The sequence below is a fragment of the Lethenteron reissneri genome, chromosome 37, assembly GCF_015708825.2.
Source record: "Lethenteron reissneri isolate LAM-NWPU_2019-01 chromosome 37, ASM1570882v1, whole genome shotgun sequence".
Taxonomy (NCBI): Eukaryota; Metazoa; Chordata; class Hyperoartia; order Petromyzontiformes; family Petromyzontidae; genus Lethenteron; species Lethenteron reissneri.
Genome location: NC_083815.1, coordinates 3359926 through 3386289, shown reverse-complemented (window position 1 = coordinate 3386289; position 26364 = coordinate 3359926). Strand labels below are relative to the sequence as shown.

The 26364-nt window shown below is 50.4% G+C and overlaps 1 protein-coding gene across 5 annotated transcripts in view; it reads left to right on the top strand.

Moving 5' to 3' along the window:
* LOC133351409 (epidermal growth factor receptor kinase substrate 8-like) overlaps positions 1–22481 on the top strand; it is a 45067-nt gene extending 22586 nt beyond the window's left edge. For 4 of the 5 annotated variants that reach the window (XM_061566583.1, XM_061566581.1, XM_061566585.1 and 1 more), the window contains exons 9-22: positions 747–907; positions 1617–1696; positions 2149–2275; positions 3596–3684; positions 4438–4512; positions 6693–6841; positions 8020–8191; positions 8727–8761; positions 10383–10482; positions 10943–11482; positions 12467–12671; positions 15424–15601; positions 17708–17840; positions 19825–22481. In XM_061566583.1, coding sequence (XP_061422567.1) covers positions 747–907; positions 1617–1696; positions 2149–2275; positions 3596–3684; positions 4438–4512; positions 6693–6841; positions 8020–8191; positions 8727–8761; positions 10383–10482; positions 10943–11482; positions 12467–12671; positions 15424–15601; positions 17708–17840; positions 19825–19887 — 2107 coding nt within the window. In that variant the 3' untranslated portion in view covers positions 19888–22481. Of the gene's footprint in view, positions 1–746; positions 908–1616; positions 1697–2148; positions 2276–3595; positions 3685–4437; positions 4513–6692; positions 6842–8019; positions 8192–8726; positions 8762–10382; positions 10483–10942; positions 11483–12466; positions 12672–15423; positions 15602–17285; positions 17654–17707; positions 17841–19824 lie in introns of those variants that run through there. The other variant, XM_061566582.1, reaches the window with a different exon arrangement.
* Positions 22482–26364: the final 3883 nt, after the last annotated feature.

Below are 26364 nucleotides of genomic sequence, written 5' to 3'. Positions count from 1 at the left end.
CAGGGACCCACAGACTCACAGAGTGATCCATATACTCACACAGGAACCCACAGACTCACAAAATGATCCATATACTCACACAGGGACCCACAGACTCACAAAGTGATCCGTATACTCACACAGGGACCCACAGACTCACAGAGTGATCCATATACTCACACAGGGACCCACAGACTCACAGAGTGATCCATATACTCACACAGGAACCCACAGACTCACAAAATGATCCATATACTCACACAGGGACACACAGACTCACAGAGTGATCCATATTCTCACACAGGGACCCACAGACTCACAAAGTGATCCATATACTCACACAGGGAACCAAAGACTCACAAAGTTATCCATATACTCACACAGGGACCCACAGACTCACAGAGTGATCCATATACTCACACAGGGACCCACAGACTCACAGAGTGATCCATATACCCAAACAGGGACCCACAGACTCACAGAGTGATCCATATACCCACACAGGAACCCACAGACTCACAAAGTGATCCATATACCTACGAACTCACACACATATAGAAGACCCATGACTGAGTGCTTCTATCAAACAATATCTCACTGTCTCTATAACCCGTCTTGAGATAACAGCCACATTTTTAAACCCTCTGTACAAAATCCGAATTGCGTCTGTCTCAATCATCGCATTGTAGTTCCTGTGGCGAGCTCGCCGGTCGGCGTGTACCCCCCCCCCCATTCCCCCCTTCACCCCACGTTCGCTCCTCTCGCAGGCCCAGGGAGCCGCACGGAGAACCGGAAATGTCCCAAAAGCAGGCTCCCCCCAGCCCGACGATGATGACGAGTGAGCCAGCCCCCCGGCCGCCCCCCACGCTCACCCAGGTGGACTCGCGCAGCAAGGTGGCCATCTGGAACATGTTCCCGAATGATCAAGGTGCGACGTGGTTTCATTGCATCACTGTGTGTATTGCCGCCGGCTATGTGCTGAAATTAATATTATGAAATTTAATATTGCCAGAAAGGGTAAAACCTATTCTTATTTGTCATCATATTTGATGCTGGTAAACAGGTCCCATAGATATTTTAACTTTGGTTTAGCTTTACAATTCGTCTATCATGTAAAAAAACATAACTACAATAACCAAGGTGAAAATCAATGTACAGTAAGGATTGTTTTTTGGGCATATGAAAAGAGGGGCCCCGCAGTTCTATAACAGCCCTGGGTCCCCATCACAATCAGAATCTTTATTTAGCCTGGAGGAGGAATCCGATGAGCTATGAAGCTCTTTTTCATAGATGTCCCAGCATGGGCAGTTCAGCAAGTTACAACAGCAAACAATACAAACACCATGATAGGAGTGCAAAAATAGAGAAAATGTTAAGCAAGTCACTAAATATGAATAAATAATGAATTATTTCGTTATATGAGTTCGATTTATCATAATTGGCCAAGACAACAACAGCAAAACACTCCTAGACCACACCAAGATAACACCACGCAGTAAGTAGCCCCTGAATAAAATGGCACGTTAACATTGAACTATCGATACACAGCAGGTAATGATCAAAGTTACAAATCACATTTGCAAATGTGGCTGTATCCAGAAGTAATGTGGCCGCCGCCTTCTCCCCCATCCCCGCAGGAGACAGGGACAGTCTGGATCTTGAACAAGAGCTGGAGGACGTGCCGGAGTTCAGGCAAAAACGTGTGCAGCGAGATACGGTAACGACAAATCAATTGCGATAAAAAACCCACCAGGATAGTGTTTTATATTGATGTCTGGGAGGAGCCTCAGCACAAATTTTTAGGAGGGGGGAGTCCTCCTACCCCAGCGTTCTTCACTAATTAAGACATCATCAGGGTATGGGCCACCACACATTTGAAACCATTGGAGGATTGACAGCACGATGATGTGTATTGTCGGAGGCTGCACGTCAGGGGCCGCACTAAACGCCACCATTGGCCGCCAGGGCCCATGGGCCTTGCGATGAATAACACTGTCCTACTCTCCATGGAGCTTTCTCGAATGGAGGCCCTCTCGCTGGCGGTTGGCGTGAGAAAGTAATTGCCAGGCTGCTCCTTTAACTTAAACGATTTTGTGTTGATATCCGTCGTCTCTGTCCCCCCACCGCCCCCTCTACCCTCGGCGGTGCATGTCACTGGCGATCGAGTAGGAGATGCTGAACCACCTCTTCGACGAGATCGAGGGCTTCGTAGCGAAGCTGCAGAAGGCGGCGCAGGCGTTCGACGAGCTGGGCAAACGCAAGAAGCAGAAGCGCAGCAAGAAGAAGAAAAACGGAGGTCAGGCGCAAAGACCGCTGACAGCAGCCATAGTCATCACCGTCATCGTTATTGTCGCCACCACCCAGAGACTCTATACACATTGGCGGTGGTGCCAATTGTTGAGCGTAGAGATGGTCACGATGATAATGATGATGACAGTGATGATGATAACAACGATGATGATAGTGTTGTTCGTAATAATGATGAAAATGACAAGGTTGCTGCTGATACTGATGACAGTGAGGACGACAACAAAGACGGCATTGGTGATCCATTGTTGATAACGATGACCATGACGTTAATGACAATGATGATGATTTTTACTAACAAAATCAATAATTGACAGGAAGTGAGTAGAACACAGCTCAGCTAGTTTAGACTTCCTGGAACACCAGCCAAAGGGGCAGTGCTCCGCGGTTCCTAAACTAATTTACGGTGCAATTTTACCGTCACTTTGTTTTATATTTCAACCATAATTATTTTACATCTGGCAGGCAGCTTTACGTCCCTTTATTGTGCCCTGAGACAAACTTGAAGGGACGGCGCCACTTCAAAGGAGACGGAGCGGTGCACCCGGCTAGTGTTCGATTTACGCGGGCGCTTTAGGGAGCTACCGACTGTGGACGAAAGCCGAGCAGATGTCTCAGTCAGCACGAGGTCTGTTATCGAAACCGGGCAGCTATGCTGCGATCCGCTTCAGCGCAATAACTCGTGCCAGATCTCAGTGCTTATCAATTCCTGCCACCCGAAACGCAGATTTCAGATGTAATTTATCTGACTGGTTTTGACCTGGACCTGGACAGGTCAAAAATTGGACAGGTCAAAACCTGGACAGGTCAAAACCTGGACAGGTAGGTGACCATAGTTGCAGGGCCACAGCCTCCGATTTTGAGCAGTTCCCAAGTATATCCTCTGCTTTATAAATGGGTGAAATGGAATACTGCAATAATCCTACGTCAAATCCTATCGTGTTATTCGTAATCAAAGCCATTGCATGAATGTGTGCATTGCCACGGGCTGCACGCTCAAATGAAAACCAGTTTTATTTGTTTTTAACTTTTATTTAGCTTTACAAACTCGTAAAATCGCCTTTCAAAACCATAACTGCAATAACTCAATGTTTAAAGCAGTGTGAGTTGTTTGACATTGGGCACGGGCGGTGGTGAAACAGTCTTGAATTTGAAAAAAAAAATTACAGCCCTGGGATCACCATCCAGCCTGACAAACAGTAACTGGCCCTGGGCGCAGCTGCCTCCTATCAACCTCCTGCCCCCTCCCCGCCTCCCCCCTCCATCCACAACAATCATCTCCCTACTCTACCCTCCTTGTGTGGGACAGACGGAATCCTGACGCTGCGCTCCAAGCCCCCTCCGCACGAAGACTTTGTTGATATTTTCCAGAAGTTCAAGTACGGGTTCAACCTGCTGGTGAGTGAACCGCCGGGCCCCTCCCCCCCCCCCCAGTTTTTTTTATTTTCCCAAAAATCGGCACCCCCTACTTGCCTCTGACCCGGTTGCCGTTTCAAACTACTGGATGTATGAATAAGCTATTTTGAAACCACACATTTAGATATTTTCATCATCAGCAGCGTCCACTACAGCGGCCTCTACATCTGCAAATTTGTGCGCGTTACAAATTGAACTATTATTATTATTATCATTGTGATCATCATCATCAGCCATGATCTACCCACTGCTGGATGAAGGCCTGCCCAATGCCGTTCCCATCTCTCACGGTCTCGCGACGCATTGTTCCGCCGAGCAGCTGCGCACGAGCCAATGGCGACGCTCCATCTCCGCACTGGTTGTACTCTCGGGTGTGCTTTCCTCGTCCTGCTTCAGGCCATATTTTTTTACGCTCAATACGATGATGGACATAACCTGCACATTATGTCTGAACCACGTGCTCCTTAATTTTGTTTCACATTGTAAGCCCAAGCATTAGAGCATCACACCTACGTAGGTTTGCGCGGTTGTTGTGCTGCAACAGGATCTTCGGTCGTGTTATTCGAGGTGGACCGCGGCATCGTTTGTCCGACGCTTCACCCCACGCGCTGCGAGCTTCCGTTCCGTTTACTTCAACAACGATCACATTTCTGATGTGTACGTCTCGCGGCGGGTGATTTACACCGATTGAAATCACGACGGGTAAACCTCTGACTGAATGATGTGTGCGTGCAGGCTCGACTGAAGGGAATCATTGATAATCCAAGCGCAGAGGACCTGATAACCAGTCTCTTCCCACCGCTGCAGATGGTGAGTCATGAAAAGCATCGGGCTAAAGTCCTTGGAAATGATGTTTGGATACTGTAAAGCCGCTTGCGTGCGAGCGTGCGCGTACGAGTGCGTGGTCGTGCAGCGGTTAGCGCGCTGCGCTACCAACCTGACGACCTGAGTTCGACACTCGCCCAAGGCCAACATCATTGACGGATATTTGAACCGGTCCTGGGGCCTCCCCGTAGGTCGACTCAGCCTCAAACGAGTACCTGTTGCGGTGTGTAAACACTGGCAAAGGGGAGTCAAAGGTGGCCGTGCGTGGTGCTGACTGACCACGCCACCGCCTTGAGCCCATGCTGTCCTTTGTAGGTGCTCGTCAACAGCACTTGCTCCAATGGTCTGTTAGAGGCTACGCAGGGGGGGCTGCGTGGGTGTGTGTATATGTGTGCGTGTGTGCGTGCCTGTGTGCATACGTGCGTGTGATTGTGAGCTCGTTACTGAGTTGCAGTTTCGGGGTAGCTATGGTTGTGGCGGTTGCCTCGATGGTTGGTTACGTTGCCACGGTCACGAGATGTTAACTACCTCGCCTGGTATACAGGAGGTCGTGGATTCGAGCCCGACCCTGACATCTGTATATTTGGAGTTTGCATATTCTCCCCGTGGTCCAGTGGATTTTTCTCCAAGTCTTCCGCTTTTTCCCTCCACATTTAGAATCAACGTCACCGCGTTTAGAGTATTTGGCCACTATACATTTCCACATGATAAGCCGCTTCGTTGAGCTATCTTTTGTGGCTAGGTAGCTTCTGAAAAAAAATAGGGTTTTCTCTAGTTAGCACTGTGCTCATTATTATTTACAACCGTGCCGCCCCACGGGACTGATCGACTAATGGATGCGTATTGTTATTAAGAGACGAGAGCCACTTTCAGCCAACTGGGGAGATGCCAGTCCCAACTTTTCCATGAATCCAGCCTCCCCCATTTCTCTGTGCATTCACGTCACCCGATTGCAATAACCAAGTTCTTACTCGACATTCCAGGACGTTGCTGGACTCGCTGCTTTGGCACACAATAAATTCGCCTGTTCATAACAAACCTATATTAGTATCCTTGTAAAACTGTGCATATACATATTATTGTACCCTATATTCCTATGAACTTGACATGGACGTGACGTGCCAAAACTATTACCGGAACATTGTTCTGCACAGTTTTGTCTGAGATTAGGCATAGGCAATCCGTCGTGAGATACAGAACAGGCACCACATTTTTTTGGTTAAAGAAAAGCCGGCGAGTGATGGGGCAATAACCGCCGCATTACAGATTAACCTCGTCAATTTTTATTTTTCACGTTTTTCTTTTAATTGCCAAGCATCGGCGGCATCGGTTATCGCACGCAGCTCGCGGTCAGTCGCAAATGTTCGATGCATTGTTTGGCCCGCCGCTAATGTGTTTACTGCGGCATGAATCACCAGGCAATTGCTATACCAATTGACACGTGGTCTGCAGGGGAAGAAAACGCACTGGCATGAGGCTCGGTCAACAGCCCTCCTGGCTGTATAAAACTCAGACTTTGTCCCTGTGCGTCTGTGTCTGTGTGCATTTATCTTTGTATCTGTGTGTGCGACTGTGTTACTCATTACGGGATTATAACATTGAAAACCCAATGAAAGACACTCTGTCGCTTGTGTGAGCGTCAATTCTATGCCTTGATTTTTATTCCTTAGCCATGTGCCGGTTTGTCACAGGTATATATATTTTTTTACATCATATATTTACGACGCAACTTGCAACCGCCACTCTCAGCCGGTTGCGAATGGCACCAGGGCTAAAACACCAGCTAAGACAAATGAGTGAATGAATGTACACATAGATATAGATATCAGTGACGAACAAGCAAACTGTTGAACGCATACCTGTCAACCCATACGGATTACCCGTTATCCTGTACAGGGAATTTGAGTTTTCAGGTCCATACGGCATACAGCCATTTCAATACGGGCAAAACAAATGTTTTGTCTGCTTGTGTTTCTCCCTTGCGATGGGACTTTCTAGGATGAACGTTGAGATTTGTAAGGGCACAGGATGACCAATAAGGTCTGAATTGGTCTGTAACAAGGTAGGCACTGATAAGGGGTTGATGGGTATGTGAACGGTCAGTTCGCGCTTACAAACGAACGCAGTTGACGAATCGAACTCCTTTCCCGATGGCACGAGCGCAGATTCTGCACGCGTGCGGCGGCCTGGATCTGGTTCGCTCCGTGGCAAGCCCTCTGCTCACGCGCCAGGCCATCGACATCCTCAACACGAGCCCCAACCCCGAGCAGCGCAAGCTGTGGCTCTCGTTGGGCAACGCCTGGAGCGTCACCAGGTGAGAGGCGCACCTGTGGTGACGATGACAGCGCGACTTGCGACGGAATCACCGCACCTGCTGATGTTAGCCAATCAAAATGAAGGGGTGGGGGGTGGGGGCTGCCAAGTCATTACTCGATCCGTGGATCGATCGGCAATGGATTGGCACAGTAATTCAATCGCAAATTACGATTAACCCGGTATTTTTGATGTTATTATGGTATGGAATGGGCAGAATCGATATAATTAATCTCAAAATTGGACATTTTTTGGCAGTATGTGGCAAAAAATGTCCAATTTTGTAGCTGCTCACCCCGAGCTATAAATGCCCTAATAGTTGCATTGTCTTTGTGCTGTTCGACTTTTGACATTCTCTAGTCTAACAACTGGTGGTGAGACTCGCAGCCTTCTTTATGGCCTCGTCTCACCACCAGTGTCACGCCAAAGAACGCCAAAAGTCGAACATTACAAAGACAACGCCACTATCAGGGCATTTGTAGCTCAGGGTGAGCAGCTACATCATGGGACCTTTTAGACAGTATCCAAAATTATGAAAGATAAGAATAGGTTTGACCCTTTCTGGCAATAAAACAGGTGTTAATATGTTCAAACACCAAATGTACAATGTTGTTTCGTACTCCCCTCCTCCACCCGACGCGGCCAACGAACCGTTTCCCATTCCGAGACGTCTGCAAGTTGCAGGGTGGTGTCCCGTTCACCTCTGAAACTCGGAACGTGGCCACAACCGGCTCGGCGTTATTTAGAGAGGTGTAGCGCCGTTGTACTGTACTCATAATAGAGGTTATTTTTGTGTAAGGGTTAGATCGCGCGGATATAAACGCGTCGTTCAACCCGCCACCCAACCGACACAGCCAATTAGTAAGGGGTTCGTCACGTAAACAAAACGTGCGAGTTAGTTACTACTTCAGCACACCGCTGTGTTGGAGAGTAAACCCACGACGTTCACAATTCGAGAACGACGTTTCGCCGGCGATTACTGCAGCCAGCTTCGATTGGCTGCTGAAGAAGCCGGTTGTAGTCACCAGCGAAACGCGATTCGGTTCGGTGGCAGTTGTGATTATAATGGCAGCACTGATGCTGCTGCTGCTGCCGCTCCTGGTGATGATAATTACATTGAATAGATGATGGTGATGACGACGACGACGACTTGAATGGTGATGATGTTGATCCATGCAGGGCAGAGTGGCCGGCAGACAAGCCCCTGCCGTCCTACATCCCACGCTTCCCCAACTGGGAGCCGGAGCGTTTCAATGTCCCTCCCATGGCCCACGCGCACGACTCCCCCGACGCCGGCCCCGTGCCCTCCTCGCCGCGCAGGATCGCTCCGGAGACCCAACTCCCCATCACGGTACCCTTCATCGCCTCGTCAACACCTCGCTGCCTTCGTCATCAACTCGATCCGTCCATCATCCGCTTAATCCACCCTGCCGTCATCCACTCCATCCCTATGTCATCCCCTCGATCCATCCATCGTCGCCTCGATCTCTCCATCATCCCTCTCAATCCCTCCGTCATCTGCTGAATATCTCTCTTGTCATCCCTTTGATCGCCCCGTCGGCCACTAGATTCCTCCATCAACCCCTCACATCCTTCGTCACCCCCACGATGGTCCCGCATTGCCCCTTCTCCTCGACGCCAGGGGTCGAGAACCTACAGCCCCTGGGCCGGAGAGGGCCCGTGGCTTCCTGTGATAAAGTCCCATAGCCACCTGAGGCATATCAATAGCAACCGCTGACTGCGCCACCTGTGAGACCAATGAGCTTCAGTCCCTTTGATTGACCTATTGGAGACGTGTGTGTCTGCACGTTTAAGGGACACAAGCTGGCCGCTGTCACGGTGGGGCGAGGGTTAAATTGACGCGGAGTGTGTTTGTCTCCCGCCAGGAACGTGAAAATGTGGAGACTCCTCCGGGTTTCAGGTGAGTTGTTTTCACGGTTGCCGATTATTCCCCCTCCAAACGATTCGATGCACTTGGCCACGATCATCTTATTGTCTGTCTCGTTTGTACCCTCCCGTTTGCATTGTCTCTCGTCTGGGCAAGTTTTGTTTGGACCAGTGGCCTCAATGCAACGTTAACATATGATGCAGAGAGACGACACACATTGTAAATAACAAAGATTCCCACAGTCACAAACTAATGCATGCATTTTGGGAACCAATATTCCCAAATATTACTTCTGTTTGGAAATGCCGGATATTTGTTCCTGGGCAATAAATCTTCAGCAGGAGTATATTCTGTGTGTATATTTTATTTTACAATGGTCTGACTTGCGTCAGTCCAGGAGCATGTCTACAATGTCTTGCTCACGCGACTGCTGGCAGAAGAGCCTCCACTAGGGGGAGCTCTAGACAGCCCCTCTCGTGGGATGTTTTGGCCTACTCCTCTACGCTGGTTGGATATCTTGGATGAGCTGGAAGTACCCAAACTTTACCCCACCACACACGATCGAGCGATCGTCGGACCCATACTCTTTGGTTGTTTCGCTAAAGTCACGTAGGTATAAAATAAAATAAATTAAATCACGACGTTTCGATCGCAACACAAGCAAATCATCTTCAGGTGGGAAAACCACAGCGAGAACATTTTTTGCTGAAGTGGCAGAGAGATGCCGCGGTAAGAGGTTGTATAGGTAAGAGAGGGGGGGGAGGAGCAAGGGAGGGGGGTAGGGGGAGGGGGGTAGGGGGAGGGAAGCGTTGCATGGACGCTAGGAGAGGGAAACGTGAACCTGGACGGGGGGAAGTGGGCGGGGCTGGACGTGGGAGGCTGAGAGAGCTGGGGATGCGTGGGGAGGGGGGGAGGAAGCTACAACAAAGCAGCAACAGTACCAATAAAGCCAAGAACCCCAACGCAGCAGCAATGCCAAACGCTAGGGATGCACCCAGAGCCGGCCCAGCCACTAAGCGACCCTTGCAATTGCAAAGGGCCCCGTGGCCAGCAGAGGGCCCCCTAGAGTCACTGCTGGCTAGTGGGTGAAAAAAATCATACATCAAAGGGGCCTCCAACCAAATTTTGCTTAGGGCCCCCAAAGGTCTAGGGCCGGCTCTGGATGCACCACTGGGTGGACAGAGGCAGCACGCCGGGGATTTAAGAAACTTTCGTCCCAACTGAATCGAACCAGCCACCTGTGGATTGCAAGTCCTGCGTGGTCGACGATTACCAGCACGGAATCGTATATCTCTCCAGGGAGCAGTGTCTGAAAGTGTCTGTGTTTGTGTGTGTGTGGCGAGCGGTAGTGTGGCGGTTAGTGCACTGCACTATGATCCCGGCAACCTGAGTTCGATTCCCGCTCACGGCCAACCCCTGGTGACGATTATCTGAACTGGTCCTGGGCTTCCCCTAGGTCGACTCAGCCTTCAAATGAGTACCTGCTGCGATATGTAAACATCGCCACTGGGGAGACAAAGTCGGCAAGGCGTGGTGCTGGCCATCTACCCCCTCGTGTGCCGTGCCGACCTTCATAAGTGCTCGTTTAACAGCAATAGCCCCAACAGTCTGTGAAGGCTATGCGGGGGGGATTTTTGTCTTTGTGTCCCCGTAGAGATGACGATGCTCACAGCAAGAGGATGGCCAGGGCTTCGTACAAGTTCACTGCACGCAACAAGAACGAGATCTCGGTGGACAAGGACGACATCCTGGAGGTCGGTGCTGCCTCTCATTTGGTCTTGTTGAACGGTTGACTCGGGAGTGCGGTGTCTGTCACCATGGACCGGACGCGCGGATTTTGTTCAATTTTTGAGAGAGAATGATGCAGAGGACAATTGTCCAAGCTCTGCGTTCCTTTATCGTTATGGTTGGCCAACTCCATTAATGAGTGTTTACGCATGCGGTAATAAAAATCGGAGTGCCCGGAGAAAACGCACACGTGCCAGGGGGTGTTAACGCTCAATCCCCGTATGGATGAACTACAAATGGATATGAATCCACTTGCTGCTCTGCCATTACGTGGCAAGTCAGGTGACGGCTAGCTCGACCTGCCCACGAGTAGCGTGGCGGCTTCACGAGCGCGTGCGGTCCACCAAACCCCTCGCCGCCTCCACAGCGCCGCGGTCCGTGCACTTTTACCTTCACGAGCGACGGTCCGCGACCGCCTCCCCCCAGGTGCTGAACGACACCCGCCAGTGGTGGAAGGTGCGCAACCAGAGTGGAGAGCTGGGCCACGTGCCCTCCAACATCATGCTGCCGCTGGATCAGGCGCCGGGCGGCGCACCCAGCCCGCTCGGGGTCTTTCCGCACGTGCAGCAGCACCAGCAGCTGCACCAACAGGTGCACCAGCAGCTGCACCAGCAGCAGCAGCTGCGAGCCCACCTCTCTCACGACGAGCCGGCCAACTTCGCCGATTTCTACGGCGCCCGCCAGCAGCCGTGGTATGCATCCTCGCGGAACGAGGTAGTGCGACCGCAGGCGATGTACCCGGCCGGGTTCGCCAACGGCATGGACGTGGGGCCGCATCATCAGCAGCAGCATCATCAGCAGCAGCAGCAGCAGCATCAGCCGTTTGGGTTTGGCGGTGCTCCTCCTGGGCAGCCCTCGCTGCCGCCCTCCGACTACAGCGCGCCCACGGTGTACGAACCCGTGCTGCCCCACGTGCAGCACGGAGCCCGGGCACCGCTGCACACGACCTACGCACCCAGCGCCATGGCAAGTGGCTACCCTGCCTCTCGCCCCTCTCTCTCTGCGTCCGTCTTGCTTCTGTCCATCTCTCCTTCCCCCCCCCCCTCTCCCTCCCTTCTCTGTCTTTCCTCGCTCGCTCCCTAAGCCAGGGGTCGGAAAACTGCAGCTCTGGAGCTGCACGCTGCTCTAGAAGGATTGCTTCGTGACGTTATATAGCGACATGTTAACTACCTTGCCTGGTATACACACAGTCATGGGTTCGATCCCCTCTAGGACGCCTGCTGTATATTTAGAGTTTGCATGTTTCCGGCTCCTCTGGTTTCTCCCTCCACATTAAGAAACACGCGTTTAGAGTATTTCGCTGCTGTCAAATTCCACACGATAAGCCACTTTTTTGAGCTTTCATTTGTGGTCAGGTCGCTATTGAAAAGAGCTAGCGGGCCTTACTTCATAATCAACGATTTTTGGGTTTAGATCGCGTTTATTTATAAATGTGTCGTAACCCTCCACCACCCGACACGGCCAATCAGTAAAAATGTGTCACGTTGACAAAGACAAATAGTTCACTGCTTTAGCCCACCGGTGTGTTGAAGCAACAACATTTACAATTTGAGTACGACGTTTCGCTGGTAATTGCAATCAGCATCATCGGGCAATTCGCCAGAATTGTGAGGCTCTCCTGTGTCTCCCGTTCTTATATAGAGCAGCAGCAGGGTGACGTCATCATTAACTCATTAACTTACTTACCTGGTTAAAATAAAAAGTTAAGTTTTTAGTTTCAGGTGCATATACGGTCTGCTATGATGGATGGATCAGAAGCATAGACATTAAATTAGAACGTGGAACATAAGCTGAAAAGTTCCACAAAGAACCACTGAGCGTGACGCGTGCTTTGGATCATTATTGAGCAGCGAAAAGAGAAGCACGTGGCCAGGTCACTTCTGGGCCTAACCTGGTCAAACAAAAACATTGTTTATTTTTTTAGTCACGCCGGTGTCTGTCGCTGCGCAGGGCCTGGCGCCTGCTCCGTCGCGGGGCTTCATGCCGCACTCATTCCCGCGAGCGCCAGCACCACCGCCACCGTCCTTCTCGCCAGCGCTTTCCACCCCCAACGGCGTGGGCCTTCGGGAACACGAGGGCCACGGGAAGTCCTCCACCCTCGCCTCCTCCACCTCTGCCGCATCCTCCTCATCTGCCAACCAAGCGCCGAAGGAACGTGAGTACCTCGCCCCCAAGAGACATGAAGTCATAGATGTCGGAGATTGATAGCGGATTCGTCTAAACGCGCCGTGCATCAGGCTGAAGTTCAAGAGGTCAGGCTTTCAAGTTGATTTTGGTGTCTAGCCGGGACGAGGACTCAAGAGACCAGGATGAGCGATCTGGTTCACCACAATGACAAAAGACTAACAAATAAAACAAAGTACAAGCAATGAAGTAAATAGAAATCAGACCAAAAATGTAAAATAACTGGTAGCACACGAGTAATGCTAAATATTGCAAACATTGATCCATTTTAAATCGAAGCTAAATATAAAAATCCCAGCAGCGCAAATCCGCTCGGCTGCAAATTACGGCGAGATTGATCAGAGCGCAAATGACCAAACTGAGCGGCAGAAACATTCAACATTAAACAGACAGCAGGTTAAATTTCGATTTAACGCTTTCGTGACTGCAGGGATTCATCTTCTTGGTTCTTTCTTATTATGTTCTATTTTTATTATTTTATTATTTCCCTTCTACGTGACTTTACCGAAAGAACCAAGAAGAAGACAGCAGGTTGACTGTAGTCCTCATATGAAAAGAAGCAAGGCTGTACGCCACAGGCATCTTGGTCAGTGCTGCTGATTGATGACGGTTCGCTACGTTCTCCCTCCTCACCTGGTGAGCCCTGCCGGCCACCCCGGTGGTGAGCATCGAGTGGTCTGAGCCAGTGGTGGAACTCGCGCGTCCCTCCAGCGGCGGCAAGCCCTATCCACAGGGCAGCCGCCGTTGACTTCCCCACAGAGTGGTACTTAAATGGTGAAAGGCAGAGGCCCAGCCCTGGCAGCACTTGCTGGGTCCACTGCTTTTGGAATGGCCGCCTCCACTGAGTGGCGGGCTGGTGGAGGCCAGAGCAGCAACGTCTGGAGCAGTGGCCTCTCGCTCGTCGTGTGGCCCAGCGACCGCTCGGTCGATGCCAACATTGCCAAGGCCCACACAGCCACCCCTCCACCTCCACCCCTGCTGACAAAACGCATTCACTCAACTCTCTAAATACCAGTCGTACTAAAGAACTCACATGACCGTATTTTTTTGTTTGCGCAGCTATAATATTTTTTATGGGGGGGGGGGGGAGATACATTTAGATGTTCGGGTTAGGGGTAGTTTAGTCAGGGTAGTTAAACTTAGTTAAAAAAAATGTATATCAAGTGTAAAATATTAATTAATGTCCGAAATATGATTGTCCGGATCAACCGGCGTTTGCATCACAGCCCCGCGGAGCACCTGGAGGAGTGTCAGCAGACCAGCGGTGTTACCGGGGGCCACGCTCTGAGAACCACTGCCATACAACAACCACTGTTTGATTTTTCCCCCACGAAGTGGCACTTTTTAATTATATATCTACCCCCGGCAGGATTATGGATTTGAACTCGCGACCTTTACGACAGCGCGCCCGCTCGCTGTGCGCGCTGTGAAACGCGCCAGCGCTCGCCTGTCGCTTCCGAAGTCGGTTCGAGCCGGGGGTTCCCCACGTCCGGCGTGATTTTATTGCGGGGCCTGAGGGTAGGGGCAATAAAAAACAATACTGAGCTTCTAAGTAATGCGGACGCGTGGAAAATACCGGAGGACCAGGGCTCGCGTTGCGATTTACCAGTGCCCTGGAGTTCAAATGCAAATTCAGACAATAAAACGCAAAGTTTAGTGGAGGCTCGGTGACGGTACGCAAATTTCCATCTCTGCTTTCAGAGACACGGCGAGAGTTAAAAATAGATAGGCGCGCGCCCTTGATGGAGAAGTTGTTTGGATTTTATGGTCGCAGACTTTAACGCTGGCGCTAAAAATACAAAAAAACCGAGAGCGGAACGAGAGCTCGTAATGACCACGGCTCTCAAGTCGGGATATTTTGTTGAGCCGATTGCTGCCATTTCTACGTGACGCGACTCTCCTCCTCCACACGACCCTCTCTGCCTTTCCACGGCGGCGCTGACGTCGTCATGATAATGAGCAGCAGCGGCATCGTCAGCAGGCGTAGCAACATGAACTGGAGCAAGGAGCGTTATCTTCGTCACCTGCATCAGCAGCAATAGCTGGGTCATTGTTGATTAAAATAAACACTTCATCATCAGCCATGGTCAACGCGCTGCTGGATGAAGGCATCCGCATGCCACTACCACCGCTGACGATCCTGCGACATGACAATCCACCTAGCACCTGCACAAGAACTGATTTCATCCCTCCAGTCTCCGCGGTGGACGTGCTGTAGGACGCGTTCCGTTCCATTGACTGCCACTCCTCTATTCTTCTTATTGATCGTTGGCCATCGTCCCTTCTGGCCGTGACGAGGTCCAGATTCGGAATCATCATAGGAGCAGATCATTCTCCGGTGATGCGGCTCCCGCTGCGTTGGAAGTTGTGCACGAGCACCATTGACAAATAAACACAAGCTATCAATCGCAGCGTGTGCGGGCGGTCTTTAAAGTGTTAGTATAGAACGGGCGACGTTTTGGGCAATGGCCCTGCGAAAAACGACCATTGCCAAAACGTTTGCCTACAATACCCGTTTTAGCTTCAAGGCCAGAGTGTTGTGTGCATGTAGAACTTCTTTCGCACCGTACGCAGCCAATCGCGCCAATCGCAGAGTTCATTTTTTACTTTTTTCGACGTTGTTTTATTTTTTGTGCAACCCGAGCACGTCGCTGTCATGCATCCGGGGGGGGCGGTTGGGGCACTGGGGGAGGTTCCCCTAACGGCGACGTCCGATGCCTCAGACTCGCAGATGGAGATCATGCAGAGCGAGCTGGTGTCGCGTCTCACCCTGGGGCGCAGCGCCAACGCCGTGCGGCCCCGCGTGCGCCCCAGCACCGTCGAGCAGCAGCTGAGCATCACCAACGAGTCGCGGCCGCGCGACGTCTACAACTTCCTCCAGGCCAAGGGCTTCTCCGAGCTGTGAGTGGTCCCGACCCGTGACCTTGACCCAGAACCGGCCCGAGACCTTTGGGGGCCCTAAGCAAAATTTGGTTGGAGGCCCCTTTGATGTATGATTTTTTTCACCCACTAGCTAGCAGTGACTCTAGGGGGCCCTCTGCTGGCCACGGGGCCCTTTGCAATTGCAAGGGTCGCTTAGTGGCTGGGCCGGCTCTGCCTTGACCCCTCCGTCCACCCCGCCCCGCTCGACGATCCGTCGATCATCGGGACGGCCACCAGCGACGTGCTGCTGCGGGATGGATGAAGGCCTCTCTCCCACACGTCGTCGTCTTTTAGTTGTCCCCCGCCCTCATCGCCGGCCGTGGTCACTCCACTGCTGGATGAAGGCCTCCCTAACCTATCCTTGTTATGATCAACATTAGCCGTCATCGATCCACTGCTGGATGAAGGCTTCCCATCGTCTTGCTGTTATTCCTACCCTCATTATCATCATGTAAACATCCATATAGTGCCTCCGTCTGAGCCGATTGCATCGCTCCACCTCCGCGGTGAACGTGCTCATCACGTGGCCACCACGCATCGTGGGCTGCTGTGTTGCAGATGCTCATGCGGATGTGCGCACTGTTTCACTCTGTCTGCTGTGTCAATGGGGCGCCACGGTGGTGAGACGTTAACTCCCTCGCCTGGTATGCAGGAGGTCGGGGGTTAGATCCCGACCCTGACTCCTGCTGTATAATTGGCGTTTGCGTGTCTCTCTCATCATCATCATCATCACGGTGGCTAGGAGATGTTAACTCCCTCGCCTGGTATGCAGGAGGTCGTGGGTTCGATCCTGACCCTTGACTCCTGCTTTATATTTGGAGTTTGTGTGTCTCTCTCCCCGTGGTCGCGTGGATTTTTCTCTGGGTCCTCCGGTTCCCCCCCCCCCCCCACACACATTTAGAAACGTGCGTTTCGAGTATTTGGATGCTATACATTTCTACGTGATAAGCCACTTCGTTGAGCTATCACTTGTGGCCAGGTCACTTCTCTAAAAGAGCTATACAGCTCAGTGGCCCTTACATGGTAAAATAACGATAAAATTTTTATCAAATAAAATAGTTTAATGTCAGTGTTTGTCGTCGGCTATTTAAAAAAAATGCAGTCGATTCTTACGCACGCGACCCTGCCAGCCACGAGGGGGCGCTCCTGTACCATAATTATTAAATACCTCGCTCCACCTCCTGGTGATCACCCCTCACCTCCACCGTCACCCGCTCACCCTTCAACCCTCACCCTCTCTCCCTTCACCCGCTCACCCTGTCACCCTCGCCCGCTCACCCTGTCACCCTCGTCACCCTCGCACGCTCACCCTGACCCACTCACCCTGACCCACTCACCCTTCACCCGCTCACCCTGACCCGCTCACCCTGACCCACTCACCCTTCACCCACTCACCCTTCACCTGCTCATCCTGGCCCGCTCACCCTGACCCACTCACCCACTCACCCTTCACCCGCTCACCCTTCACCCACTCACCCACTCACCCTGCCACTCTCGTCACCCATGCCCCTCTGGTATGCAGCACGGTGGAGACGCTCAGGGGTGCTGTCGGGTGAGCAGCTGTTCGCGCTCACCATGACCCACTCACCCTGTCACCCCGACCCACTCACCCTTCACCCACTCACCCTGTCACTCTCGTCACCCTCGCCCCTCTGGTATGCAGCACGGTGGAGACGCTCGGGGTGCTGTCGGGTGAGCAGCTGTTCGCGCTCACCATGACCCACTCACCCTGTCACCCCGACCCACTCACCCTTCACCCACTCACCCTGTCACTCTCGTCACCCATGCCCCTCTGGTGTGCAGCACGGTGGAGACGCTCGGGGTGCTGTCGGGTGAGCAGCTGTTCGCGCTCACCATGACCCACTCACCCTGTCACCCCGACCCACTCACCCTTCACCCACTCACCCTGTCACTCTCGTCACCCATGCCCCTCTGGTATGCAGCACGGTGGAGACGCTCGGGGTGCTGTCGGGTGAGCAGCTGTTCGCGCTCACCATGACCCACTCACCCTGTCACCCACTCACCCACTCACCCTTCACCCGCTCACCCTGTCACTCTCGTCACCCTCGCCCCTCTGGTATGCAGCACGGTGGAGACGCTCGGGGTGCTGTCGGGTGAGCAGCTGTTCGCGCTCACCAAGGATGAGATACGCATGGTGTGCTACAGGGACGCCTCGCGCGTCTACAGCCAGATCACCATCCAGAAGTCCCTGCTCAACGTGAGTGGCTGGGTTCTCTCCACCTACTCCATTGCTGTCATCATCATCGTCGTCGTTGTTGTTGGGATCGTCCTCATCATTGTTATAACTGCCATCGACGTTATCGCCATCATCGTTATTATCATCGTCGTCGTCGTCATCATTGTCACAATCATCGTAATTGCCGTCAGTGTTCTCGCCATCATCATTATCGTTATCATCATCATCATCATCGTCGTCGTGATCAATGTCACAATCATTGATTGCAACTGCCGTCAAAGTTATCGCCATCATCATTATCGTTATCATCATCGTCATCATTGTCACGGTCATTATCACTGCCGTCATCATCATCATCACCGCTACGGTAAATGCCGTCATTGTAATGGTCGTTGTGTCCGTCGTTATTTTCATTGCACCGCCATCATCGTAATCATCATAATCACTCTCAACATCATCATGGATCATCAGCGTCGCGTGTGTGGGGAGCGGTGGCTCAGTGATTCACGCAGTGACCCTGATCCCCGTGTTGTGTGACGTTGGTTCGATTCCTGACCATGGGGACTGCGAGTTGGCACTGATATCAGAACCTGTTCTGGTTCTTCTCTAGGCTGGCCCAGTCTTTAAAAAAATCGCATTTGTTACATTGTGTAAAACATCAGAACCGGGGAGACAAACGTGGCTAGGCACAACATTGGCTACACCATCCCCTGTGATATCTTGTGTCGGTCCAAATAGCAGATGCTCGCTAACTGCACTTGCTCCGACAGTCTATATGGCTACAATGGAGAAATCTTTCTTTCCATGCCACAAATGTCAAAACATGGCCTGACTCTACCCTGTGTCGAATCAGCCCAACAAAATGTTAATCTTCTGCAAAGATTTGTTTATTGTATCAGTGGTGGCTGGGTGTGAAAGGAGTTCAGCATACATACACACGCTAGAGGCGCAGTACCAACCCTTAAAGTAACTCTATATGCTCTTTGAAAAAATACAATTATTGCTGTGGTTTTCCCACCTGATGATGATTGCTTGTGTTGAAATTGAAACGTCGTGATTTAATTTATTTTATTTTATACCTACGTGACTTTACCGAAAGAACCAAAGAGTAAGGATCCCTGCAGTCACGAAAACTTCAAGTCTAGATTTAACTCTATATGCCCCAACAGATGATTAGGTTGATCTGACATTTTGGAATGTGTTGGTGCGCGTGTGTCAATATCAGCAGTGGAGAGACAAAGGAGGGCCAGCCGTGGCAATTGGCTACACAGCCCACTAGCGGTGCATTACCAACATTGACGTAGCTCTTTGCCCCAGACAGTTCATGACGATGAGCTCACGTTCTTGGAATGTGTTTGCGCGAGTGCGCCTGTACTCCTTGTGTGTGCGTACGTGCGTGGAGCGGTGGGGAGCGGTAGTGCAGTGGTTAGCGCGCTACGCTGCGAACCTGGAGACCCGGGTTCGATTCCCACTCACGGCCAACATCAGCGAGGTTTATCTGAACCGGGCCTCCGCTAGGTCGACTCAGCCTCAAATGAGTACCTGGTGTGGTGTGTACACATCACCACTGGGGAGACTAAGGCGGCCGGGCGTGGTGTTGGCCACCCACCCCCTCGTGTGCCGTGCCGGCCTTCATAGGTGCTCGCTAACAGCACTTGCCCCAACAGTCTGTTAAGGCTACACGGGGGATCTTTGTCTTTGGAGCGGTGGCGTAGCAGTTAGCTCGCTACGCAAGGAGCATGGCGGTCATCGAACACCAGTGACGATTATTTGAACTGGTCCGCGCCTCCTCTAGGTCGACTCAGCCTCAAATGAATACCCAGTGTGCGGTGTGTAAACAATAGCCGATGGGGGAGACAAAGGCGGCCGGGCGTGGTGCTGGCCACCCACTCACTCGTGTGCCGTGCCGGCCTTCACGGGTGCTACTCGTCAACAACAGCACTTGCCCAAAGCAGTGTGTTAAGGCTTTACGGGGGGTCTTTGTCTTGCTGTGTACAAACGACAGGAGAAGGAGTCGGAGCTGGCCGCTATCATGAAGCGTCAACAGGAGAGACTCTGCGATCCGTGAGGAGCGGCTGGACACGCCGGGGAATGAAGAACGAGCACAAAGGGGAACCCGTGAGCCACCGTGCTCTCTACACGTGGCCGTACGTTGGCCTGCAATTCGTGGAAGGACCACGTGAACATTGGGGCAATGGAGCTGGGGGTCAAGGCGAGAGAGATGGGACTCGGGATTTAGTGTTAGGGGGAACGAGCCAGTGTTTGACGTCGGCCGGAACGGTACGCTGTTTGATTTGGTCACGCCACATCCATCTCGCTTCAGTTTGTCCTGTTTGTAGAATTGTAGGAATATTTAGTACGATAATATAGGGTTCTTAAGGATATGCGTACCTTCTGCTCCTGGTAGTAGTGCCTTACGCCGATAACCCCTATTGTCATGGTATCCTTGCAGCGTTCCGGAAATTGCAGATTGATAAACTAAGGCGGTCTGGGTTGAGTTATGGTGGATGGAGGGGGTGCTGTGGGCTGCATGTGTGTTTTGCAATAGGGCTTGGTATCGCTGTGTGTTGCTTTGCCACGCTCCATCACTTTCGACTCTGATCATCGTAGCGCCGTACAATCTGCCTGGGAGTGTACCAATTTGTCGACCAACGTCGGCTCGTAATCACTCGGTATGGGAAGTATTACGTGCGCAAGAATTTGGGTTAGTCGATTGATATACTTGCTATGGCACGCATGGGTCGCCCTTGCAACAACAACACAAAAAAATACTTGAAGTCTTGCTGGGTTTGTAACTGCTAGATGAAGGCCTTCCCAGATTGTGTCATTCGTGGGGGGGGGGGGGGGGGGGTTGATCATACTTCACGCTGGTCAAGTGTGGGTTGGTGAAGGGTTACGTGGGACCGGTTCGGATGATCACTCATCGATGTTAGCCATGGCCAGGAATTAATAATGCTGTGCGCTAACCACTATGCCACCGCTCCAATCCCCGCTGGGTTCTTACTTGGAAAAAATAAGTTCCATCGATCAATCAGTCACATGTCCCATGCAATCCACTAAATGCGTTACCATTGATGATCACAATGTTTAAAAAAATCAATCTATTGTTGCATTGAATGTATGTATATATGTAAAACGTCTTTCGCGCCGCACATAACCAATCGTGCTAATCGGAGGTACGGGAATCGTTACACGCCTGGACCCTACACGGCACAACACAATGCAACGCAACGCACACAGCAGCAGCAGCAGCATCAGAAGCGGGATACTGCAAGAGCCTTGGGAGCTAGTGCAGCTGCGCTGATGTCCAGGCTTTAATGACAGCCACGGCAGTGCATCTCCACTCACGTCCCCAATGTGTCCCTACATTCGCATGAACCCATTCATAGGATTAAGGGATAGTGCCTTGTGCCAATGATTCTTACTCAAAAGCCAGCTTGTAGCAGCGTTCTGGAAAATATCGAGCGAGAAACTAAGCCCTGTGTGTGTGCTTATATCCGAAAAAAAGTTATTCTTTGTTTCTGCACCTCCCCCGGCCCCCACTCCCCATGTAATGTAAGAAGAGTTGTGTTACGTGTATCAGAACTGTGCTTTTCGATTTAAAGCTTTCGTGACTGCAGGGATTCATATTTTTGGTTCTTTCGGTAAAGTCACGTAGAAGATAAATAATAATAAAACATAATATAATAATACAATTCTCACGACGTTTCGGCCACAACGTAAGCAGCCGTCCTCAGGTGAAGAACAGGGCTGTCGGAAAAACAGCGTCCTAATGAGGAGGAGAGCGCCTTGATATGTAAACTCCTTTGTCAAGGCTCTCTCCTCCTCCGACCCAGCTTAAAAATACGCTGCCAAGCCTAGCAGTGTTCATTAGGACGCTGTCTTTCCGACAGCCCTGTTTCTTCACCTGAGGGACGGCAGCTTGCGTTGTGGCCAAAACGTCGTGAGAATTGTATTTTATTATTCTATTATCTCCCTTCTACGTGACATTATCGAAAGAACCAAGAATAAGAAGTGTGCTTGTATGCGGCTTCCCTAGTCCACATGCTTCGCAATGCAGCGTGGTGACACTGCACGAACAAGCCAGCAAACAAACCCCGCAGCGCAATGTAGCAATGTTTAACTGTGATGACGCGAAGTGTGAGTTGTATGTTTCTTGCCCCCGGTGCTGTGACACGGACTTAACTCTCAACGATTTCATTCATGTCCACTTGTTTGCACGATGTATAACGATACTCGAGTGTACAGAAGTAAACTAGAACGATTGAGGGCAATCGTCGGTTTGCAAAGGGCTCGATGCTGTGATAATGTTATTTTGGTTAAGATAATCTTATTTGGGTTAAGATAACCTAATCTTGTCGATGCTGTGATAACCTTTTCTGGAGGAAGGGAAAACAATATGTAATCATTGCGTTTAGAACATTGTTAAAATGCAAGTCTTGCACACATGTTATGACTCCCATCTACTTTCACGCAATTCTAGTTGAAGTTTAGCAACAACGACAACGGCAATAAACATTCCGAGCTATTTACAATTGTATTTTATATTGTAAAAATAAAATAAAATCCGACCTTTGACAATTATTTTTGTATTAACTGCAGGCTCCAAAATGCACACAATGTTCTACATTGCTCATAATTACAGCAATAAAAAAAAACCCAAGGAAGTAACCAATGCGGAACCAACAGTAATTTATTTTATAAAAATTGCTGCTCATGTGGATTTCCTTCTGACCCCCTTCCCCTCCTGCCCGAGTTTGGACACTCCCCTTGCCAGCTATAAGTTCAACACCCAGCACTGGTCACGCGCATGCAATTTTTGTGAAGGACTCCCTCTTGAAAGGAAGTGTAAGAGTTTCGATTTAAAGCTTTCGTGACTGCAGGGATTCATCTTCTTGGTTCTTTCGGTAAAGTCACGTAGAAGGGAAGTAATAAAATAATAAAAATAACACATAATAAAATAATTCTCACGACGTTTCGGCCACAACACAAGCAGCCGTCCTCAGGTGGAGAACAGGTCCGTCAAGTAGACAGAGTCTACTTGACGGACCTGTTATTTTTATTATTTTATTACTTCCCTTCTACGTGACTTTACCGAAAGAACCAAGAAGAAGTGTAAGAGGTCAGTCAGAGACTCCCGAGATGTAATGCCTCTATAATAATGACGTCGGCTCTCCTCGAACGCGTGCAGTTTTCAGAACGCGAATTGGCTAAAACGCGATGAATGGATTAGGGAATACATTTTCTATAACCCGGATGCGAATTGGATGGAACGCGATCAAATGAACAGAACTGTATTCTTAGGTTTTTTCGGTAAAGTCACGTAGGTAAAAAAATTTAAATTAATAAAAGTAAAATAAAAAATAAAAATCACGACGTTTCTGGCTGTGACGGTTCCACCTGAAGACGGAAGCTTGTGTTGCCTCCGAAACGTCGTGATTTTTATTTTTATTTTACTTTTATTAATTTAATTTTTTTACCTACGTGACTTTACCGGAAAAAACACCTAAGAATATGAATCATTGCAGTCACGAAAGCTTCAAATCTAGAATGAACAGAACTGCTTTGCAGCGCGAGTAGGAATAAGAACAGAGTGTACTCCAAAGATATCGAGAAAATGTGCAGATTATTTGTCCAAACACTGTTGGAAAAGGCCCTCGTGGGGGTTTGGTTGACCATACTTCACCTTGTTGGTCAATGCAGGTTGGTGAATGAGGGAGGGGTGGGTGTGGGGGGATTTCAGATATCAATCGTCACTGACAAGATACGTGGCCAGGAATGAAATCGACGAAGCTTCCCTTGAGTCTTGAGACGCTTTCAGCAAGGGGTGGCGGGGGGGGGGGTCTCCTGCAGTGTGATGTTTGGGCAATTCCATTCATACTTTAGTTTTTTCGGCAAAGTCACGTAGGTAAAAAAATGAAATTAAAATTAATAAAAATCAAATAATTTTAATTTCATTTTTTTTTACCCACGTGACTTTACCGAAAAAAACTAAGAGCATGAATCCTTGCAGTCACGAAAACTTCAAATCTAGAATCAATTCCATTCACTCGTGTTTGGCTTCACGTGGCAGGAAAAACCAGGGAGAGCGGAGAAACCCCACCACGCATACGAGGAGGGGGCGGTGGGGGGGTGCAAATTTCAACACTGCCATCTGGCCACCCAGAAAGCCCTCGAGTTGATTACCCATCCGAGCAGTTACCAGGCGCCACTCGGCATGGCTCGCAACATCCGACAAGATCGGGTGCAGAGGGCGGTGACTTTGGTCATGGCGCTTCATGGATGGGGAAAATGAGACGAGGCATCTCCATGGTTCAAATGCCATGGTGTATATTTAAACACGGTCCCCTTTTGGGGCTACGTTAGGTAACGACAACGACCGCGGACGTGGGAGCAAAATCACGGGTCGTCCGTCCCGTGGGCGACCCTCGAATGCCACGGAACGTAAACTCGCAAATCGGCCGACGAGCAAATGGATCTGAATGGAATGCGATATATGCGAGGCGTCACATCATCCCATCATGCCACCGGCGCGCCACGTCACGTGCAGCGTAGCGTGACGCTGGCATGTTGACAACATGTCCGAGAAGTCGTTCGCTGTTACACAGCCCAGCGCGTGTGTGCGTGTATGGGGATCGGTGGCAGGGTGATTAGTGCGCTGCGCTGCGTGCTGTGCTAATCTCAGATGTGTGATTATATAATTGTTTGTGCTACGACCCCGGCGACCAGAATTCAATTCCGGCTCACTGCCAACATTGGTCACAAGTGACGCTTATCTCAACGAGTCCTGGGCCTCCCCTAGGTTGAATCAGCCTCAAATAAGTATCTGGTTCGGTGTGTAAATATTGTCACTCGGGAGGCAAAGGAGGCCGGGCGTGGTGCTGGCCACCCACCCCTTCGTGTGCTGTGCCGACCCTTCATAGGTGCTCGCTAGCAGCACTTGCCCCAAGAATTGTGTTCAGGCTATATGGGGATGGGGGGGGATCTTTGTCTTTGTGTGTGACGTCAAATCTCTTCTTTCTCAACGTGGGATGACAGTTGCCCCACGTGTTGTTGGCATCTGACTGCAGGACATCGCGAACCCGATTTGGCGTCGTAAATACGAGTGGCGGCACATCGGTCTCGTGACACGTGCACGAACGCCAATGGAATTTTCGGATTCCCCCGTTGCTGTAATTGGACAGCTCGGTCGGCTAAAACCGGATTAATCAACCCCACACCCAGTCACAAAAATAACAATAAATGATAGGCATGATTTTTCTTTCTTTTGTCGGTATATAAAATTCCATTTTCCTTTTCAGCACCAGATGCAGAGGCGACATCTCATATCAGTAACAATAATGTTTACTTATTTGCCCAGGAAAGTAGAATGTTTAGAATCTTTATTTAGACTGGAGGGATCCACACTGAGTCAAAGGGATTTTTTCACGAGGGTCCTGGCATTATATATTTTTTAAATTAAGGTAACCGGACTAGCCGGAGAAAGCCCATGCGTGCGAGGGGACAACGCTATATCCCGTACAGATGAGACGTATTGTATTACTCCGTATTTTGCTGTGCCGTTTAATCCTGGTGAGACATGGCATAGCATATTCTCGACGTCCAGGGAAAATAACGAATAGTCTGCGCGGCAAGGCACTTTCCATTATCCTCCTTCACAGCTCGTACCACTGATCTGAAACTCACACCAGGAGGAAGTAGCACTATATGTATACGTATTGCTCCATCGACATTGATTCTTGAGCTCGCGGTACGTGCGAGGAATCGCGTGCGTGGTGGATGTGAGGGCATCTCACCCAGGCCGCCATGAGAGACGCTGCTATTCACCGTATCGTGAACAACAACACGAAAATCATCGCGGTTGAAAACGGTGTTGAAGAACGATACAATACACTTTTGTCCGGTATTTTTTCTGACTCGTAACTTGTTATCCGTGGCACACCCATGCCAAAGGTCGTACAATGGTGGATATATAGAATTAATTAAACATTTAAAGGGAACGGTAAAGGGGATGGAGGAGAGAAAGAATGGGAACTACGAGCAAAAGGATGGAAAAGGAGTGGAGAAACGAGAGCGAAGCTTCATGAAAGGTGAGGATCTGGAGGAAGAGGCGACGCGAAGGCACTGACGCTGCCACACGGGGGGAGGGGAACCGCGGGCGACGGGGAGAGTGGAGGGTTTTGCGGGTGGCCACACTGAGCCACTTGATCTTTTTTCATGATAATTATAATTTACATTTGTAAATTGGCGCATTTCATCCGTAGATCCCACCAATGCGCCCCGTGTATGGAAAGCCAGGAAATTAACAGAACCTACAGGAGATGAGCATCACCTGCAGGGTTAACGGCGAGAAGTAGAGGGGTTGAAGGCCAGTTCATGGACGTGAGTTTTCAAGACGGATACATTTATCTCACGATTTAAAATGTAGACGATTGGGCAGGTTGGGGGGGGGGGGCGAGTCCTTCCACCCCTACTCATTGCTTACCCCTGTATTCAAACACGATTATAATTAGCGTTTTTAAAGTCGAATGCCAATTGCCTAAAT